Below are 21,241 nucleotides of genomic sequence, written 5' to 3'. Positions count from 1 at the left end.
ACGCAGCCCCCTCCCCGGCTCCCTCCGGCGCTGCCCCCGGCCCACCCTCACCGCGGGCCGGGGCTTCTCCTGAGCCATCCTCACCGCGATCCCCCGCGGCTGCCCCTGACCCACCCGGTGCCCCAGGGCTTCTCCCGACCCACCCTCACACCAGCCCCCGGGGTCCGTCCCGGCCCACCCTCACTCAGGGCATCTCCCTGCCCTTCCCCACGGCCGCGCGGCGGTGCCGGGGCGATGCTCCCCTCAGCGCCTCGGGAGTCCCGCCGGAGGTGAGGACTAAGACGGGGAACACCCAGGACCTGCCTGGTGGGCACTGGGAGCCTGCCTGGCACCTGCTGTAGTTTGACTGGCCGTGCCAAAGTGCAACACTTCTCCTCCTCCTCCTCGGCAGCCCCAGAGCCCCCAAAGGCACTGGGTTCTGCCTGAGTCAGATGGTTGCTCTTGGCCCATCACCCACCGACTTAACCTAGCACCATGTGGGCTTTGCTCCCTGCAGTCATGCCCAAAGATAGGTGAGGGGCTTTTTGACCAGTTACCAGCTATGAAAACCATCCAACTGTTCTGCCTTGTTCAATTTCTAAATAGAAATCGGGGTCCTTCCCCAAGAGTTGTCATTGTGAGTTGGAAGCTATTCAATAACCAAGAAGTGAAGGGTCCAACATGCAAGAGATTCGTCAACACCTTTATTTTTTTACTCTCACTCCTAGTCAGTCCATTAGCATTATATGAGGGAGGTGAAGTTAATGTTAGTGCTATTATACTTCTCCTAAATTACAGTAATCCTTTGAGGTGGAAACAGCTGCAGTGGTGCTGGCTCCAGCACTTTTATCCAGAGCATTGCATTGTTCACATTTTCCCAGAGAGCTCAGCTCTGGGAAACACAAGATTATAGGACAATCTCTAATACAAAGCTGAACAAAGGACCCCCCCAAAGACTCAAAACCAGAGGCAGATTAAAACAATTTCATATACATTACAAATTAAAACCTCATTATTTTCACTTAACCTCATTCATTTTTAATACATGGGAATTACCAAAACTGGGTTAAGTTTCCAAAGGGATAATAGGCATGGCTTGCTGAGACACCTGGGTTCCTACTGGCACACACGGTCACAGGCTGCAGCCATGGGCATCCCTTGGTGAAGAATGGTCTACAGTGGGACTGAAGAAACACTGAACAGCCCGTTGAACAGGTAGTTAGGAATGAGAGGCTGCTAAAGCCCCATCCCTGCAGAAATCTGGGATCTGTAGCTCTCCTCAGAGGACTCAGGATTGGGGTTAGGCACTAAGGTCTGGTCTCTCAAAAGAACAAAGAAGAACTGGAGGTAAAATGGAGATAACCTTTATGTGGTCCAAAGGGGTTTGAGTAGCATCCGCTCTGTAGGTTTGTTAGTTGCAGTTTAATTTTGGTGGGTTATGAGTTTCTAAATGAGGGCAAGTCAGCAGTGCTGCAGAGACAGACTACCAATGGGACATCAGGACATATCTGTCACCAGCCCATTTTGGTATAGTGAGCATGTTCTGTCAACTTCCCTCCCTCACATTCACTTTATGGATGCTAATTAATTACATCTAGAGCTCCTATTTTGCTAATTTAGATCTATTTCTTTAAAAAAAAAACAAACCACATATTTTCATCACTCATTGTACAAATTAAGTAGTGTACATAGTTATAAGAGATGTTTTTATATCATTAATATTTTATATCATTAACATTTTAAAGAGAATTGTGACAAAGAAGCAACAGATTTGTCTCTGAAGTATTTTTATTATTAAGAATTACAAATGCACAAAAGTCACTGTGTACTGTGTGCAATCTTAGTAGTCTGGCACTAAGCTGCTGCCATGAACTAGAAGGATCACTGGCGAAGGAAACCGAGGCTCTTTTAAAGTATAATTAAAATTAAAGGTCTGTTACATTTCTTCACTCCAATTTTAATAATATAATCCTTCATGCCCACTCCCAGCTGGCCAAATCCTAATTACAACATACCATAATTTCTGTAGTAAAAAAAGTATCTCACTTTATGTAAAAGTGCTTTGCCACACTTCTGTCTGCTGATGTCTTTCTCATTTGTACCTTCTTTGCACTGCTCTGTGTTTAAATATCTGTCCTTTATAAGACCTGGCTGAAAGTGTTGGACATTTTGGCACAATCAAAAAAATAGGAAAAGTATTTTGCCATCTTTTCTCCACTCTGCAGCCTGCTGAGCTTCCACAACTAAAGAAACTGACCTCTGCACTGTTAGCTGTGTGCATGGATGTTTTAACTTATCTTTTAACCTTGTTTTCTATATTTAGTTTGGGATCTCTCAATGAAAAGGCACTACTGGCCTTATTTAAGGTATTTTTCCTACAGTCTGTAGTCTGTTAAAAGGGAGTGTAAAAGGTCTCTAATGGTTTGCTGTGTTAGTACCCCTGTGATTAGCTGACTGCTACTCCCCTGCTCCTTTATACAAGGCAGAGCCACAGCACTCAACAGCTGAGGAGGGTGTAATCCCTGGCAATCCTTTAACAATGCAAATGGAAAGGCTCCTGGTAAATGTTTCTCTATTTTTTTCAGAAGTTGCTCTCATCCAAATATTTAGGTTTCTGGCTCATCCTATGGACGGCAGCCTGATGCTCTTTTTCCAGTGTTTCAGAAGAGCTACAGTCTTGTCTTGGAGGGGCTGTTATTTACATGGAAAAATGTTGTATGTATGTTCCCAGTCTTCTTCCCACAGAATCAGCCAAGCAAGACTCACTGAAAAAGCAATGTGCATTTCTCTTAAATGTTTCTCTCGGGTTCTTGCTCAATGACATCCGTTCAAATCACTGATTAACTACACAAGTGTTCAATTCCCAAATGTTTGGTCACTTTCCTGTTTTGATTCAAGAAGGTAAAAAAGTCACTGGCACATCTTCTGGTCTGTATGAGAAAGCATCCACTACAGGAGACCTGTTTGAGTGGGAACACCCAAACACTTGGAGTGTTCCTCAAAATGCAGCTCCAAGAAACAAGGAATCTGTGGGTTGGACTTGCACATGCTTGTGCATGATCACTGCAAACTGCTGGAGAGCTGCTGCATGTGGCAAAGCACTGAACACAGGATGTTGATCCACATCTGTTGTCAGCCGAGTGCTGCCTGGCACTGTCAGAGCATCAACGTTTTGCCTAACAGATAAATGCAAACCTTAGGAATGCTGGATCAGCAGTGGCAGCACAAAGATGTTTTGGTACAGCAATGACAGAGTGTCACAACAACTCAAAAAGTTCTGATTCAGTCCCTGGTGGAGAAAATTTGCATTTCATGCATCTCAAGGCCCTCACTGACTGCCCTGTTTGCTTCAGAATCCAGTTTGAAATTGTACTCCTTGTTTTTCAAACCACACCCTCGCTCCTTGGACTTCTTTCCAGCTTGTCTCCTGGAGAAGGGGGAGTCTGCCCCTTTCCTTCCCTCTGTCTCTTTCCTTCCAGCAAACTTCTTGCTGCTGAGTCAAGGACTGTTTTCTGTCATTGTCTCCCATCCAGAACTGACTCCTTGTACATGTCCCGCAGTCCTTAATTTTACTGCAAAGTTCTATTCAAATAATGCTCTTTTTGCCTGGAATTCAATTATCCTTTTCCATCTGTTCTTACTGAATGCATAACTCTGGGTCATACAAAGCACTCTGAGGCTCTGGATGAGTTTCTTCTGTGGTTTTGGTAAGTCATTGTGCAAGCTCCTGAGAGCAGGCTGGTTAAAATTGTAATGTTTTTGAAGAAGTTATTTGAAAAGTAAAGATTACGCTGCAGACTTGTTTAATATGTAATTATTTAATGTGTAATTAATTCTTTGACAGGAGAATGGTGTCGTACATGCTTAGCATTTCAAGACAGTCCTGTTATGGTAGATTTTACTCTTGGCATATTCTTGATAGAAGTCACTTTATGAATTTACTTCTGTATGTGAAGCCCCATCCTGTTTTCCCAGCACATGAAAGCTCTGCTGGAGATTATCATCTCCATCTCTCCATCATCTCCATCAGTCTGATAGCATTTAATGTCAAAATGAACAGGAGTGTCTAAAGGCAGTAGCTGTGCAGGTTGGAGGTCTTTAGGTTCCCCACAGAGAACACCACGGTGATACACAGTTTACCTGCAATGTGCAAACAATATGATTGTCTTGCCCTCCAGGAGCATTTCCATTTGAAGGAGCTATTTCTGTTCATGAACAGGATGCCAGCATCGATGCTCTCTGTGCATTCATAGAGTTGTTTGCTCTTCCCTGGACACTGGTGTTCTTCAGGTTTTGCAACACAGATGTTGAATTCCTTGCATGGCATTTCCTCAGCTGAAATTGCAACTCCTCCAGCCCAGCCTTGTAAAAACAGGGGTGTAGTGGTCAATGATGCAAAGCCGGATAAAGAGCAGGGGAATCAACATCTGTCTTCAAAATCCTGACAGATGCATCAGGCTTGCATCCTACATCAACCTTTTTAGAAGCTGAATTCCTCCAGAGTGTTTTCTCTGGCAGCTTGTTCATCAAGTGGGAAGGGAGTGAATGTGTGCTTTGAAAATACGAGCAATGGCAAGAGATGAAGTAGCCCATATAAATCCAGTGTACATCTCGTGCTAATTTCACTAAGTTTGGAACCACAGAAACCAAGCTATATTTGTATATAGACCAAGTAAAATTTTAGTCTAAAGGATCTGATCCTTAATTACCATTTAGGAACAGAACTAGTCAGTGTGCATAAACAGGGATTGAGAAGGGGCTGGAAAGGACCTGAAGGGGTCTTCTGGTTACATGAGTGTCCTACAGCCAGGCCAATGTTGTCCAATTGCAGATTAATAGGGTGATTTGAGAAATGCTGAATATATTGACTGTTAGGGCCTTTTAGCTATTTCCTTTGAAATAGACCCTCGAGAGGGAAGACCTCAGTGTTCATTTTCTTAGCATTATTATATTATCCAGAAAAGAGAATGAAGCCAAGAAAAGCAGAAACTAAGTTACATTTTAGAATATAGTGGTAAACCATAGGGATGGTAAACAGACTTTTTATTTTCTAAAGGGTATTTACAATATATTTCTCATTCTCCTACTCCTCGAAAGAAGTACTCTCTAAATTCATCATCTATGAATTTCCCCATCCTCAGAATGAAGCAAGTCTTTATGAGTGTGCTTTTGCTATGTTTGCCTGTTTCCTTTTCCCCACCAGTCAGTTTTGAGACCATTGTCCAAATTCAACCATATGTGATGGAGCGGAATAAGCTCAAAGATACTGGATTCCAGCAAGTCTCATGAAAACAGACAGCCAGAATGGAGAGACTTTTATTTAGAAGGTATGGCTGAAGTGGGAGTTCAGCTTTTATTGGCAAATTTATGAAGCAGTCAGTGCAAATCATGAAAAAAAAATACTTTCTTGAATTAGTTTTATTGTTCATGAAATATTTTTGTTCCCTTTCCTTATGCCCAAATTCCTGCTTTTATATGAATCTGTACCTTTGCATTAGCTTTAAATATATGTTCAAAAATCCTTTCCCCAAAACACCATTATTTTCTGAAATGTGTTCTCCCCTTCAAAAACAGGTTTTTGTTAGACCATGTAATGCTGTTTTATGTAACACAAAGGCCCTGGGTTTTTTTTTTTTTTATCAGCTTGTAGGACTTCAGGATGCTGAAGATAAAAGTCACTCTCATTTTTTTTATTCACTCCTGGCTTTCTCTGTCTGGAGCTGCTTATGGAATAGGTTTTAATGAACATTCTCTGCATTTCTTGCTTCTTAATGACATATACAACCTGAATGGAACAGACTGGCTTTTCTGGAACTTCAGTCTTAACTAGAATATTTAAGATACAAACAGAACACACAGATATTTCCCAGAAAGGTTGGACAATCACACATTTACTACCTTTTAGATTATTGACAACAAGCAAGATGGCTGAGCTGGAATAAAATGTAGGCAAGCCCAGGCTTACACACTGAAAGTCCTCGTAATGAAATGTCTACCTAAAAAAAAAAAATTCCTGCTAGTGCTCAGTGCCTACGAGGCAGAAGCAATACATAAGCACTTTGCAACCCTGTCACTAGAATGAATTTAGATGACACAGGATGAAGACAGCCGTGCCCCTTTATGCCAGAGCTTTCAGTGTAACTGATGCTGCTTTTGTGAGGTATGTTGAAAAAAGGGAGAAAACCTGTGCAGAGGCCTTAACAAGCACCAGAGGGAATTTGCAATGCTGTCTTTTTAGAGTATAATTAGTCATTTTAGAAAGATCTTCCTGAATTTAAAGAGTATTTGGTACTTTCTCCTTTTCTAAAGGCCCGAGGGATGCCCTGAAACATAAAAAATTACATCATACTTTTGGCAAACTGTGCTGTTCCAGATATGTAGTGCATCTTAAGCAAACACAAAAAACGAAAGGGGAAGCATACAAAGTGCTAGCTAAACCATTTGTTTAGCATCTTGTTATGTTTCTTTGCAGATTTTTGGTCCTTATAATGGAAAAAAATGTGATCTAATTAACTACTAATTTCAAAAAGAATATATGAAGGTTGTTATGGAGTAGTTTTAGTTTCTTCCTTCTTTCTACACCAAGCCATACTGCATCCAGGAAGCAAAGGGACCCCCAGTGCCAGAATTTTCCCTCTTTCATCTTAACTCTCCACAAGTCATTTGCTCCAACTCAACCAGAGTCTAGTGCTTAAAATTCTGGATGGAGTAAGGCTCGAGCTACAGCACATCAAAGGTGAGTCATCTTTGTGTGTTTCTACCCATTTATGAAGACTAAAACATGTTAATAATAAGCAGCTCTTCTTTTGTTTCCTTGGTCATGCTGGAAGAGGCAAACTAAAGAATTGAAAGAAACAAGTTTGGTGTTAAGAAATAAGCACTTTCATGGGCCCCAAAGATCTTTAAATATGTGCATATTTCTCTTCTAGCTCAGAATGTGACTGAGACAGCACATGATGTGTTGCCTGATGCAAGAACTATGTTCAGTTAATGCATATTGCCAAGTCTGTGTCTGCAAACAGGAGCTTGATTTGCTATATCTGGGCTGTGGCTGGTCTTACTCCTTCACAAAGGCAGCAAAATAGCAGAATACATAGTAGAATACAGGGAACTCGAGCTTTTTGATCAATTATTCTAGAACAAGGGTAGTCAAGTCTAGGTCACAGGATTAAAACACAGCCTGAATCCACTCTCATTTGTGATATAAACATTTTGGAATGGTCTGTCCTTTCCCAGTCCACCCACTCATGTCAAAAATTGATGTAGTTGGATGTGCTGGTGAGGCCAAGGTCATGGTCAGCTGTGGGCATGGTCTCTGGTTAGGCACGGCTTTTGATGCCCTGCCTAACCAGAAACCTGTGTGTTAGACCTTTTCACTATTACCTCCTCAGCTGCTGGGTTACAAAACAACAAGGCAGCATCTATTACACTGCTGAACTTGGATATCACTTCCTCTGTCATCTCCATTCATAGTTACATATGACATGCAGAATTATTTTCAGCTCTGCTTGGCTTGCCTGTAATCCAATTTTGCAGCTCCCCTCTGGACTCTGTAAATACAGCAGCAGGAAGAAGCCACCTTTTGTCCCTTTGGGCCAGGAGGACATGCCAAACACCAATGTGGATGTGTTCCTGAAGACCAAACTGCTTTCTGTAAGTCTGCTCACGGACTTCATAATCCATCTGTTTTCTGTAAAATGCAGTTTTTTACAGCAAAGTTCACTTCACAGTACAGTAGCTGCTGTTTATGTTGCTATTTCTGATGAGGCTCAATATTGTCTATTTTTCATTATATCTGAACGCTGCCTTTAATTGCTTCTTTCCAGCAGATTTACGTATTATCCCTCCCGGCTGTTCACACACAGACTTCCCCTTACTTGGCAATCTTCCAGTCATTCTGTACTACAGAGTTACTAAAACAGCAGAGCAGTTGATGAGAGTTAAAATAAAACTACATTATATTGTACTACATGGCCTACAGATGACTGAGCAATTGGGCAACAGAGGATCCGAGATTCATCAGAAGTTTTCTTCCTTCTCTTGATTTTTCATTTTATACTTTTGGGCAGGTACAAAAAAAGGCGGTAGAGGCTTAACAAATGTATCTTGAAATGCTATCCAATGCCTTTATTTATCACTACTCCAGGGAAGAGTACGTTGGAATTAATGATTCTCTCAAATAACAAACGAAAATTGTTCTCACAGGAATCAGCTTCATAACCCTGACACCCGAGACATGTGGGGAAGCAGAGCCATTCCCTGGAGAACTACTGGGGTCATTAACACAGCCAGGCTGACTCAGCAGTACATCTACAGGTGCCCAACTGCAAAGATACGAGGAAGCGTAATGGTTTTAATGTGGTGCTCAACATAAATACACACCTATATCCTAAATAAGTACATTCCTAATTTAAGACTCCAGTGTCCTGCTGTTAAATGCACCCAGACCCCAGTGCTCTGTCATTGCCAGTAGCTGCTGGTGTCCAGTTACACATGGAAACCAGCAATGTGGGGCTGTGTCCCACAGAAGAGCTGCTGTGGTTGTGCTCTTCACCCTACCTCTCTTGGGCACAGGGGAAGCCCTCGGGCTCCTGGCAGGCTGCCACTGTAAACCCAGCACAGCTGGCTTGAGTGGAGAGTAAGGCCTCAATATTGCATTTCAAACACTGATTAGTAAAGCAGGTGACTGAAAAAAAAAGGTTTTTGTTTAGCTTATGGAGATTGTGGAAAAGAAAACAGCTCCAGAAAGCCAAAGCTGGAAATGCTACAGCAGTCAGGTACGTGGGATTCCTCTGAACGAGCTTCCCTTCCTCCACCTTTGGCTGCAAGGATGAAAGTCTTTCTCAGACAAGTGCTCGACAAGCAGCTGAAATCCAGCTCAACAGAAAGCCATTCAAAAGGGTCAAGAGCAAGGATTCATGCAGTAAACTAAATACCTGGAGATGGAAAAATCTTTCTCCGTTTTTCCTCCCATGTGTTTTGGAATTACTGTGCCAGGAAATTATTAAATCACACAAGTTGCAGTAATGAATGTATTGCTTGGATGGCATGGAAAATTGCTGAAGGATATGGCTAAGGAAAATAACTTTCCAAAGTCAGTGACGAAAGATCAGATAGATGAGCAGGACTACAACTTAGATGGACTTCTGAAAATAGTACTGGTATGGGAGGATATTCTTCAAATTAATCCAAGTGAGCATTAAGAAGAGGCATGTGCATAAGAAGCAGAGGGATCTTTGTTCAGTATTTTCTGCTGTCATTCAGCACAAAGGTTCCCAGTGATATTTTGGTTTAACTGGGAAGACTGACACCTAATAAGAAGAGGGACAAATCAGAGCTGCTAAAGCACTTCTGTATCTAGAAGGCCATTTTTAATTTTTGAGACAAAGGCTACATTTGCTGTGCCAAAAATGCCACTTCAGGGCATGCCAGTGTTGTTCAGTCTCAATAAGGTTGGTGCCTTCATAAGAGGCCCCTCATAAGCTTGTTTTCTCACTGCACTTTGCTTAATGTTGCAATTCAGTTTTAGGTCATTCAAGACAAATTAACCTATCACTGAATTATTGCAACTATGTCATTTAGGAAAAAAAACCTTTATCTCCATATGGTGATACCGTATGTACTGATGAATATTTTTTACCTTAGTCAGACCTGCACAGGGAGCATGAGGAGGAGGAGGAGAAGAGGTGGCAGTGGCTGCAGCAAAGTGGGCTCTGCATTGTCACTGACTGTGCCTGCCTTGCATTCTGAGCACGTGCAGGGAGGATCCCACAGGAACCCACAAACTCTGCTAGCTCCTATCCATGCTGTGTGACTGTGTGGAACTTTGGGAACAAAATTAAATGCCAGAAATGTCAGCAGCCTATAACAACAATGCACAATGAAGCAGATAAAATGACTCACAGGTCTTCTCTGCAGTGCTGTTAGCAGCCTATATATTTTCAGGGCAGAAAATAATGGGAAATTGTCTGAGTCTCCATCAAAATCCTGCCTTTTAAGAGTTCTTAGCCTTCCCTAAAAGTCAAATTATAAGTAGTAAGTCTTTGGGCATTCAGTCCTGGTCATCCTACTTGCATTATTCTAGGAGAAAAAAATACAAGCTGATGTCTTTCCTCACAAAGCTTTCTCCATGAGCAGGTAGATGCAATTGGGTTTCAACCTTTGCTTTATTATATTACCTATTTATATAAAACTGCTGGATTTTTGGCTGCCTCTCTGCCCAGTCTTCACTCAAAGAAGGAAGGAAGATCCTGTCATCATCATCCAAGAGGATCAGTGGGCTGAGGTGTAAACAGGTTGGCCAATCCAGGCACAAGGAAATGGTGAAAATAGAGCTATAAAGTTAAGACTTTGAAGACCTGAGGTTGGGAGCACTGGTATGCAGTAACTCAGCACTGGATCCATGTAACTTACCCTGGATCTTATTGGGAGCCAAGAGCAGACTGCATCACCACCCTTTGCAGTTGCTTCACACAAGGCAATCCCTGCAGGAATTTTTCTTCAAAGGCACCCACTCAACAAACATTACATGCAAACAAACAGCACAGAAATTCTAAGAGAAATTTGGGGCTCAAATTGTAGGACAAGCAGGTCAGATTTTACTACCTACATAATTCAAACTCAATTAGAACTGGCAAAATCAATACACCAGTGAGGGCATACTGAAGAAAAACTCTTCCCTAAGCTGTCTTTCCCATAGGTGGAGACTGGGTGAATTTAAAGGATGAAAGAGTAAGAAAGAAATTGGGAAAGACATTGAAAATGTTCAGTGATAACTGATTTAATAACTTGTCTAAATGTAGGGAGAGATTAGAAGTCAGGAATAAAGAAACCGGACTTTACCAGTTTGCAAAATTCATAATGTCAGTAAGAAATTTTGTGAAGTAAAATCAAAGGAAGACAAATTGTAATTCTTCCCAACTGCCCTAACATGTTAGATCTGAAATTATAAACTCTTTTGGGCAGTGGCTCCCGCTCTAGGGCTGTCAGCACCTGACATACCCATTCCTAACCCTCATCTTTCTACACTGGAGGGCTAATGCCCACATAGATAGTGGCACATGTGCATGGCCTCGGTGGCACATTCCATACTCTTGCTGCCCTCACTGACCCTGGCAGGCCGTGAGACACCCCAGGGCTGGCCAAAGGTTTGTTCAAGTGACAGAAATTCAGCAGCTCTTCAGTGCTGGCCTGGGGTAGAGCTCAGCACTGGCCAGTGACTGCTGTCATTAACAGAGAGCAGATTTACAGTTAACGTGGAGGAAAAAGGAGTCATCTTGCACAGAGATGCCAAGGAGGCCCACTGTTTTCCACAAAATAGCCACAGCTAGAGCTGGAAGCCCGTTTTCTAGAAGGTTCTGCCTCACCAACAGCAAAGTCACAGTTCATCTAGACTTTTTATAGTGGAGGCACAGTCACTGTACTTAGTAAACCGTGCCTGGCATTCAGGGATCTTCCTGATTTGGCAGCCTGTTTATTCTGGGGCACCTCCCTGCTTGCTTTCAACTAAACCCTACCAATCCTTCAGTTCTAGTCCCAGTGGGGTTTTGCTTCATATTTTCCCAGTTTGGGAATTTGCAATAAATTTATTTGGAAGCAAACAAACCAACCAACCTACCAAAATGAAACAAAAATTGTACAACTCCCTCTTAAAGCCAAACCTCTTTTCAGAAGCAGGGAGAGTGGCAGGCAGAACTATGGGGTCCTTCATTCCAGCAGCCCCTGCTCTGCCTGGTGTTACGTACTTGGATGAGCAACCTTCACCTCCCCTTCCTCACTCATTCCCCAGGAGGGCAAGGACTGCACTGTAAGCCAGGAAGTCCTCGAGAGAACACAAAGGGTTGAAATGCCTGACCAGCCATAAACAAACAGCTATGTGAGAAAGATCCTCAAGACTCTGAAACTGATTCACATGCCAGAGAGCAAGAAAACTATTAATATTCCTAGCAGAGATCCAGAATCCACTGCACTGCTCCATTCTCTGTCATCTCCTACTGTGCTCTTTGTACTATTTTGATTTCTCTAGATGCAACAATTGAGTGCAGAGATGGAAGCACTCTCAATTCCCATTTGTTGAAGAACTCTCAGCAAAAAGGCAGCAAACCAAAGTTATCTGCATTAAAAAAAAATCTGTCAGTCTGTCTATTAACTTTCCTTTTGTCAGAGTTTTTGTAATAAATAGCACTTCTGAATCTCTGTGTTACAGTATCAAACAAAATTAAACTCTACTGCAAAAAAAAAAAATCAGAAACCAATTTCTTCCCTTCACATACAAGCAAGAACCTAGCTGAAGGTCAAGACATTGACAAGTTTTCTACCATACCACAAATACCACAAGAAATTTTTCAAAAAGGTTTGTATATTTTTTTGCCTTACTCCTGTTTCACCTGTCCCATGTTCATGCATACATCCAGTTATTGATATTCCAGATAATACAAAATACTATGGCAAGGTTACTTTTTAAGCAACACCTGAAATTATTTTATCATCACAAATAAATTCTTTTGCAAAAATAAATGCTGGTTTACATTCCTCTCTCAGGATCTAAGAGAATCTACTCAAGAATAACATAGAAGTGTCATACCCTCTTTTATTCTCAGAAAACAAAACCCAGCAGCTGCAAAATTATGCCCATGGTGGTACAAACTTAAGAGTAGGTCCTGTGTTTTAACAGATATTATGGGGGAAGAGTATCAATGAAGTTGTGATTAAAAAAATGTGGGAAATAAATGCAACAACTCTTCATTAACAATAAGCACCTTTTATTGACTGTCTTACCATTCAACACTCATTCCATTCAATCTCTTCAACTGCTGAACTACAGTCCAGTTTAGCATTTAAATAAAAGATAATGCAGTTTGACTCGTACAAAAAGTGTTATACCTGGGTGGCACAGAATTAAAGTTCTATTTTAAAAAGCCATAGACACAAATAATCACTACCTGTGATTTGAAAATTATGTCCTATGTATTTCAAAGTAAAAATTAACAAATATCTTCCATCTGATGTTATGCTTGTAAAAATGCCTACAAAATGTTTGTTCAGAAGGCAGACTGGTTGGAAAGTATTTTCTATTTCACCATTTAACAAATGACATCACAAAAACTACTAGGCAGCAAAATATTTCAGGTGAATTTCAGACATTAGAAGAACCCCTGACACCATCATGTCCCAATGATTTCAGTAGGGCCCATGCAGCTCAGCACAGCAAAAAAAAAATCTGTGTAGTAGAGTCTAAAATTCAGCTACAGATAATTTGTTACAAGATTTAATTAAATGCTCAGGACATTTAAAAATCAAATACACCTAGGAGTCTAGTCATCAGGTACTGGTTATTCCCATTCTTTCTCTTTGCTGCTTTTAGAATTTTATGTCTGTATTATGAAGGGCATATGCTGCTTCCCAGTGTTTAAGATCTCTTCAAAATTGATTAGCAAACTTTTTGAAAAACTGGATATAAAGAATACTCAATTTTTTTTGCCATCTTCTTCTGACCTTATTAAATTTCCACCCAAGCCAATAAAATTAACCAGAGCTATTTTGCTGCAAGAACACCAGCTTACATGCCAACATGAATATGCAGGCAAAATAATTTATCAAAAATTAGCACACAAGTGCAAATTAAACTTCTTCGGAAAACCCTGGACTCTACAGAGTTTAAGTTTTTCAACAGCATTGAAGAAGAAATAAAACTCCATCTCAGGAAACAGTAAGAAAAGTACTGAAGTAAATCCTTCACTATACATGCAAAATGGCATTTCCTGGAAAAGCAAAAATCATGGGGTTATTTTCCTTTAAATTTCCTTTTCCTGTAGGATGAAAAATTGTTCCAAGAGATAAAAAACATCATCACTATTATAAAATAGTGGTGTCTCCTCATGTCAGTTAGACTTAAGTTTGTTACCAGCAAAAATCAATATGAAAGCAGACACAAGCAATTCAGTTTGTAGCAGAAATTCTTTTATATCCATGCACCATCTTTTTCCCCCTGCAAAGGAAACCCAGTGTGGGAAATGATCCTTTAAAACAAGGCCATTAAAACGAAAGAAAAATAATAAACAGAGCAAGAAAACCTAAGCAAAGACAGGCATACATTACTGAGGCAGTGAATGGGATTGTTAGACAACATCAGGAGTTAGACCTCTGCATAGATTCCACATGGCTGAGATCCTGGGTTTCTACTCTGCTTGTTCTCCAAATACAAATAGGGACTTATTTTTTATTCTCAAAGCAGAAATAGGGATTTATTTTTTATTTCCCTTCCCTGCCTGTGTTTTTAAACGCATCCAAGATATCCAGGATGCATTGACTATTCCATAAGGCCAATACAACTAAACATTTGCTCAAAAACTTGAGTTAATTCTGTGAAGTAACTCAGACTAAAAATGGGAGAGCTTACATCAGAAAGGCAGCACAGTTCACCCTTAAATCAAATATTTTTGCTTGTTTTCAAGCTCCAGATTTCTTACTACACATAACACAACCAGATCCTGCAGTGACATTTTTCCTCCATTTGCCATAACTTAGTCAACAAAGTCTCAGTGTCCATCCTAGTTACTGGAGCAAACACCGAGTTGTGACACAGTTGCTTACAGGTGAAGGCAGATTTCACACTAAAAGGAGTGTTATTGAAACAAATAAGAAACAAAACCAGCTATAATCAAAATTTTGATCTTCCTTCACTGAGGTACTTAACATACGAACACTAACAACTATATAATTTACTAAATAAATGTATCAACTGTCTTGAGACATCAAATTATATAATTAATAAATACTCTAACACAGTAAGATAATTAATCATGGTATAAACCCAAATAGTAAAATGATAATATTAATAGGCTATTTATAATTCTTTATGTGCATAAATGATACAAACTGAAAAATTAAAAAGCAATTAAAGGTACTCAATTGCTCTTGAAGTTTTATGTCCCTCCAAAAGAATTGTTTTGTGGGGGGGACTGAAATCAATGCCATCAGTAACAATGGGAACAGAGTCTCACCTTAAATCTAATTCACAACTCAACCCTGCTGGTATGCCAGAAACAGTATTTTTTCCCATAATACTATGTCCAATAAGTGTAACTTTTTTAGTGATTTATTTTTCTACAAGTGGACTTTCTGGAGACACAGTAAAACAAGAAATGCTCGGTTTCTCTTACCTCCTTAATAACTGGATGCACCTTGTGGCAAGTGAGCTCAAGGTAATACATCCCTTGAAAAAGGAATGGGTGGGGTGTGAATGTGACATCTGTGAAGGGGACAAGCTTGACAGCCCTGAACACCAAAGTCTTTCTTTAATTCATAAGGCAATGTGGCACTAGTTCAAAAGAAGTAACAACCTCTTCCTAGCCACACACTGTCACCTGTGATGCTCCAACACTGACACAGGTCCCTTGGCCTCTCCAAACAGGAGTACCTTGCTTGTTTTCAAGACAGACAGCAAGTTCTCGCTGTCTTGTCTTCAGGCTGGAGCAGAATTGTGATTTCGTTCTACAGTGACCCCTACAAAAGAACAAAACAAAATGAAAGCCCAAATTCTATCTGGAAGACTCAAAAATGGTGTTGGGCTTTTCTTCGTTTGCTGGAATTATTCATACCTGCTAAGCCAAGGCAGATGCATGTGAACCATAGTAGAGTTCCTTAACAGTCACATTACTTAGTAAAGCACAGCATCTGCTCCATCTGTAATCACATCTGAAATAAATGCTAAAGAAAAATCTTCTACGATCTGTTTGTGCACTACCAGATCAACTCGCCATTTCTAAAATGGAAGCTGTTTTTTCAAATAACCACCTAAATGAATTAGCTGAGAAAGAGCAAAAAATTAAAAACAGATGGTGACCATTTCTGCAAAAGAATCTTTAAGAGCACATACATTTAAGTCCTGATTTTGTTACCCAAACATTTTGGGTCACTGTCAATGAACATTTCTTGCAGACCATAAGATACCCTTAGAGATCTTTACTGACAAGACTGTAAAGGCAAAATAATTTAGTTACCCAAACATAAAAACCACAATTTGTGGATGCACCATTTGGGCAAAGTCATCTTAGGAAAGGGAACACACACAGGATATTAGCATTACTGCATGACACCCTTGATATTTTACAACTTCCACAGAACAGTTCATTCCTTAAGCCCCAGAAATGCCACAGAACAGTCACTTAAAAATATTTTTACAGCTGGAAATCAGCATTTTTTTCTGAATTGAACATATCTGTAGGTAAATAGAATTAGCAACATTTCTTCTGAACAAAGCAGGACATTCTGTTCTCCCTGCCCCCTCCCCAAAACAGAGGCAAAAATGCAGTTCCTTCTCTCATCACAGCTCCCAGGCCAAGGACACTGCCGCTCCGTGGAGTGCCAACTCCTCCACACACAGGACGTGGTTACACAACTGAGTGGGGCATCCTGACCCAGTGCTGAGAGATTTTACTCCACATGCACTTTTCCCAGGCAGACTAGGAGGAAATGTAAAGTATTGTGCTGACTTAAGGCTACGTAATTTTAATGACAACAAAACCAGTAACATAGCAGAAAAAAGGGGAAACAGATATCGCCCAAGATTTTTTTGTAAGAGATCGGTTGAGATGAGGCATTCATGATGAACCAGCACTGAACAAAAGAAATTCTAAAAATCCTTTAAAGCTGTCGGACTTTCCTATCAGTGTTTTTAATGTTGACATCCAGTGTCTCTACTTTCTTTGTGAGCCGATCCAACATATCATCCTGCTCTTCTATTTCAGTCTGCAGGCCAAGAGCAAGGCTTTTCAGGCGACTCAGCCCAGAAGACATCTCATCTGTCAGGGTAGAGAGGGACCATAAGGAATCAAAGTGCTACAACACAGACTATCTAAATGGACACTATCAGGAGTCCTTCTTCTCCAAACGCCTGGGTTAGAAAACGTTAGATACAATTCCTCAAGTGTGAGCACTCCTCTGAAATAGAGGAAGCACTGGTATGTTCATAGTTGTACTGTTACTACCAGAAATGGTCACTTCCTCCTTTTTTACATTTTGCATTTGGTGTTAAGCAAGTGCTTAACACCAAACTGGATCTTTATTAAATGACATACCCTGTAATGTAGTTTTTACCTTTTTTTTTCAAATGTATCTCATAGAAAATTTGGTACAAATTTTCTCTGCTCAGCATACACAGCTCACTACCTCAATTGTTTTTCTTTAAACTTCAAGCAGAGATGATACCAGTGCACTGAAGATTTAAGCAGTTATTTATCACAGATAAAAAACTCCCCTTTCTAGATTTTCTAATTGACCAAAAGGTGACAATTTCATTGCATGATTGATTGATATAAATGCTTCTTGAAGTTAGTAAGTTCTCCACAGCTTGTGAACAGAAAAAATGGGCTTCCACTAGCTCTTATGTCTCACTATTTCTTTTTGATTTATTCCTTTCTGATTTTTTCCCAACCTCTTATTTCTAGGTCAGCTGCACAGTGGCACATGTAAGCAAACAGGCACTTTGTCTATATGCTACAGAACAAAGGAAGGCAACCTCACCTGAATGGTTTTGAGAAGTAATAAAAGAAATGCAGCAAATCCACAAGTTAAGTATTCGGTGCCTTTCAATTCTGAGCAATTTTTAGCAAAACATGTATTTCAAAAGCTGTGCATTGCTTTAAATTATTGGGGTCTAAACTGATGTACCATGCAGATAGTTTTGAAATGCAAATACAAGCAAATGATTTTTTAAATTATCATCAAATCTTACATGTTAACAAAATAAAAAAGTGTTGGCTATATATCACTTAATTATTTTATCTGGCTTCGGAATCAGAAATTCCCAATTGTATGACATCAAACAGCTTCAGTTTCCTCACTCACCTAAGTTGGTATCAATTTTCTGGTGGTAAGCTCGCAGTTGTTGGTTCTTTGGGTAGGCATCCCTTTGTACTGAAGAAACTAAATCTGCTTTGTTGAAGTCCTTGTCTGTTACAAGTACAGAGTACAGAATATTATATAATGAAAAAGCACGTGAGAAGAGGTTTTGAAGTTTTAGCAAGGCTGTTAAAAATTAGTTTGCACACAGCTGCCAGGTAATCACATAACCAGAGTACAAGGAGTAGTCCAAGACCACTGTCTATAGCCAGCTCTCAAGATGAACACTTAAGCTACAACTCTTCTCTTTGGGGCTGCCGCTTGCAGTTCTGGTAGGGAGCTGGGAGGGAAAAGCAAAGCGAGCCCCCAGCGCGCATCCAGGCGCCACCGAGGGCTGGGACGCTGGACAGAGCTCGGCACTACACGCAGCGGGGTGGGCCCGAGCCGCCAAAAGCGAAGCCGCATTCCGTGCCTCACACACCGCACCGACACCCTGCTGCCGTGCCGCTCCTACTGTGCTAAATAACCGGGCTCGCTGCAGAAAGTAAGTCATTTACTACGGAAAAGCCCTCAAAGAAGCTAACAGATTGAGAGAAGGAGGAATGAGGCCAAACTCCATGCACCACCTTCTGAGAATCAAGAAATGACTTCAGTATGAAGGGTTAGAATCCATGTCTGAAATAACAAGGACAATGTATCTGAAAGCTGTGACAAACAATGGTTAAAGGAGAACCTCTGAACGTGTAACATTTTGGCAAACTTAGGGAAGCCCTGTGTGCACACTGTGTGCATTCTCTGCAAATATAAGCACTGAGTGCTTTCAGTCTCTAGCAGGTACAACATCTTCACTACGGATATAAAGACATTAATGGAAACAATTCCCTAGAATTCAAAGCATGAAGGCTGGGACACAATCTCCAGATGTTAGGCAGCAAGGTAAGTGAGCAGCTGGGCAGGCTGAAGGGTCTCTGCCTTCATCACTGCAAGTTTGCCCCACGGAGATGACAGGCATTCAGTGTAAAATAAAGTTAACAAACCTGAATCATCTAACTTCCTTAAATTTGGATGGCTTTCCTGGTATTTTGACTCTTGTTCTTTAATAGACATCATTGCTTCTTTTAACCTAGTAAAAAAAAAAATAAAAAGAAAGCATTGCTGTTGACCTCAGCATTAAAGAAAAAAAGATAGCTAGACCACCTCAGGAGTTTACAGGAGTTTGAAAGAACCACGAGATGTTTTATTTTCTGGTGACATTTCAGAGATGCTATGGGAGACAAGTCTCAAATAAAAGGTTTGTTACTTACCTGCTGTTAGCATAATATTCAGGGGCTCCATTCTGCTCTGGTTTGCTCTCTGGTGGTTTGGCTTTGAAGTAGTTTACCAAGCCCCCCCAAACACTCTTGATGCTGTTTATGTGCCTTTGACTCGTTTTCAAGTCCTGGTCCATTTTATCCACCATCTGCTCCGTGCGCTTCAGAGCCTCTCCCTGACGGACGAGCTCCTAAGGGGCATTGACAGAAAAAGAGATCATGAAGCCAGGATGAACTGAGACATCAAACAATTAACACTAAGGGTGACACTCTGAAGAAAAATAACAGCATTCCTTCATCTGTGCAGATTATTTCTGAGGGCAAACAGCTTTTTCCCTTGCTCCCCCTTCCTCCAGGGCATTTCAATCAACAGTTGCATGTCAGCCACTGCATTAACCAGCTGTAAAATCCTCATCCCTGTGACACGCCGGGTTCCTGGCACCTACCACAAACAACATCCAGTTTTCTGTACTAGTCTTTTGTCAAGCTGACATTTTCATCTATGGCTGACCACCAGATGGGTGATGTGGTGGAAATGTACAGGTTTACGGCAGGGGAATGAGCAAGCAGGACAATTTCTAATTATGAATGGCACTTTCATTGGGAAGGGATTCTATTTTCACCTTACTGGGATGTTTCTGATAATTTAGAAATAGAATAACCAAAGGAAATAAACAGAATAAACAAACAGAATTTCTTCAGACTCCAGGAATATTTTAGTTAATTTTAGCAGTGCAGGATTTAGAAATTTTTATATATTGAAGTACATTATTTTCTAATTCAGCAGCACAAGCACTACTACAAAGTAATCCACAGATTAATGCTAGGAGGAAAGTTGCCTGCAGCTACCACCAGTGCAAAACAAAGAACTTGTGTTCATATTCTTGCTAAAGTCTGGGAAATTTTAGTTGAATATTCTTTTTATTCCTCTCTCAATAAAGCACAAACACACAGACTTCAAGTTTTACCACAGGTCCTGTGTCAAGCCTGAATTCTTGATTCCTCACTTGTGATGTCCTGGACAAACAAATCACGAGTCTGAAAGTTCACAGAAGTCCCACCAAGAACCCTCTGAGCTTAAGGACTGGCTGCAGGTTGGGGATGCTCTGGGGTTAATTTAGGCAACCACATCACCCAAGGAACATCCCATTATAGCAGGTGACACAATGGACAAGACCTGAACCCGAGCACAAAGTGCTGAAACAGAGCCTGAGGAATGAAGGAAATGATTAATCAGGGTGAACCGAAGCACATCACAAACAGCTAACAGGGAAGGCCCTTCATCTAACCAAGAGGACTGCTAAAAACCTTATAGTCAGCTAGAAACGAACAAGAACTGCTGAAAGCAGCTGAAAACGCGGCCAGTCCCAGCCTCAGTACTATTCAGACATACAGGCTGTAACTGGGATTTTTCCCTCAAAGCCCAAACGCCACCACCCCGAGAACACAGGGGCAGGTCGGCTGGAAAGCGCCGGGTAAAGAGGGATTTTCCAGGAACCTCCGGGGGCACAGGGAGAGCCATTCTCCCCTCCCGGAGGGCTGGGCGAGGGGGGAGCGCTCGGGCCCGCGGCCGCTCCTCCCCGGCTGCCCCGGCCCGAAGGCTCCGCTGCGGCCCCGACCCACCTCGGAGGCGGCCACGCCGATGCGCTCGGACTCGTAGAGAAGCGACAGGGAGCGGGTGGTGCTGTCGGCGGTGGCGGCGGAGCGGCGCAGCACCTCCTGCTGCAGGTACCGCTGCCGGTCCCCGCCGCCCGCCCCGCCGGCACCCGCCGGCGACACATCCTCCTCCTCCTCGTCCTCCGCGAACGGGTTGTAGCTCCTCGGGAGCGCCGACATGGCACCGCCGACCGCGAGAACGTCCGCGGGGAGTCCTCGCCCCGCACGGAACCCCCGAACCCCCTCCTCGGGCCGCGGCCGCTCCGCCGCTTCCGCGCACGGCACCGAGCGCCGGGCGGAAGCGCCGGGCGCGGCCACCGAGCGCCCTCCCCCCCGCGGGGCGGGGTGGGCGCGCCGCAGCGCCGCTGGTGGACAGGCGGCGGCTGGGCGGAACCACTGCGGCGGGGGGACGGGGAATCTGCAAGGGAGGGCGGGCCACCGGGCGGAAGTGAGTG

General features: G+C 42.0%; 1 protein-coding gene and 2 long non-coding RNA genes across 3 annotated transcripts; 2 read left to right on the top strand and 1 right to left on the bottom strand.

Moving 5' to 3' along the window:
• Positions 1-374: 374 nt before the first annotated feature.
• Positions 375-15,186, top strand: LOC137484760 (uncharacterized). Its single transcript, XR_011005019.1, has 2 exons — positions 375-1,326; positions 2,565-15,186. It is a non-coding gene; the product is annotated as an uncharacterized lncRNA (long non-coding RNA).
• On the bottom strand, positions 12,720-21,107 carry SNAP29 (synaptosome associated protein 29). The gene is made up of 5 exons (XM_068208869.1): positions 20,754-21,107; positions 19,125-19,321; positions 18,858-18,943; positions 17,827-17,931; positions 12,720-16,781 (listed from the first exon to the last, which is right to left on the bottom strand). The coding sequence occupies exons 1-5, from the start codon at positions 20,964-20,966 to the stop codon at positions 16,624-16,626; spliced, it is 759 nt and encodes a 252-aa protein (XP_068064970.1). The 5' UTR covers positions 20,967-21,107; the 3' UTR covers positions 12,720-16,623.
• Positions 16,777-17,548, top strand: LOC137484762 (uncharacterized). The gene is made up of 2 exons (XR_011005020.1): positions 16,777-16,940; positions 17,427-17,548. It is a non-coding gene; the product is annotated as an uncharacterized lncRNA (long non-coding RNA).
• Positions 21,108-21,241: the final 134 nt, after the last annotated feature.

The sequence above is a fragment of the Anomalospiza imberbis genome, chromosome 18 (genome assembly GCF_031753505.1).
Source record: "Anomalospiza imberbis isolate Cuckoo-Finch-1a 21T00152 chromosome 18, ASM3175350v1, whole genome shotgun sequence".
In the NCBI taxonomy this organism is placed as follows: Eukaryota; Metazoa; Chordata; class Aves; order Passeriformes; family Viduidae; genus Anomalospiza; species Anomalospiza imberbis.
This window is presented reverse-complemented; position numbering and strand designations above follow the sequence as displayed.

Coding starts and splice junctions, on each gene's coding strand:
- SNAP29 (XM_068208869.1), bottom strand. CDS start 20,966: ATGTCGGCGCTCCCGAGGAGCTACAACCCGTTCGCGGAGGACGAGGAG. Junction 18,944..19,124: donor GAATATTATGCTAACAGCAG/GTAAGTAACAAA, acceptor TTTTTTTACTAG/GTTAAAAGAAGCAATGATGT. Junction 16,782..17,826: donor GAAAATTGATACCAACTTAG/GTGAGTGAGGAA, acceptor CTACCCTGACAG/ATGAGATGTCTTCTGGGCTG.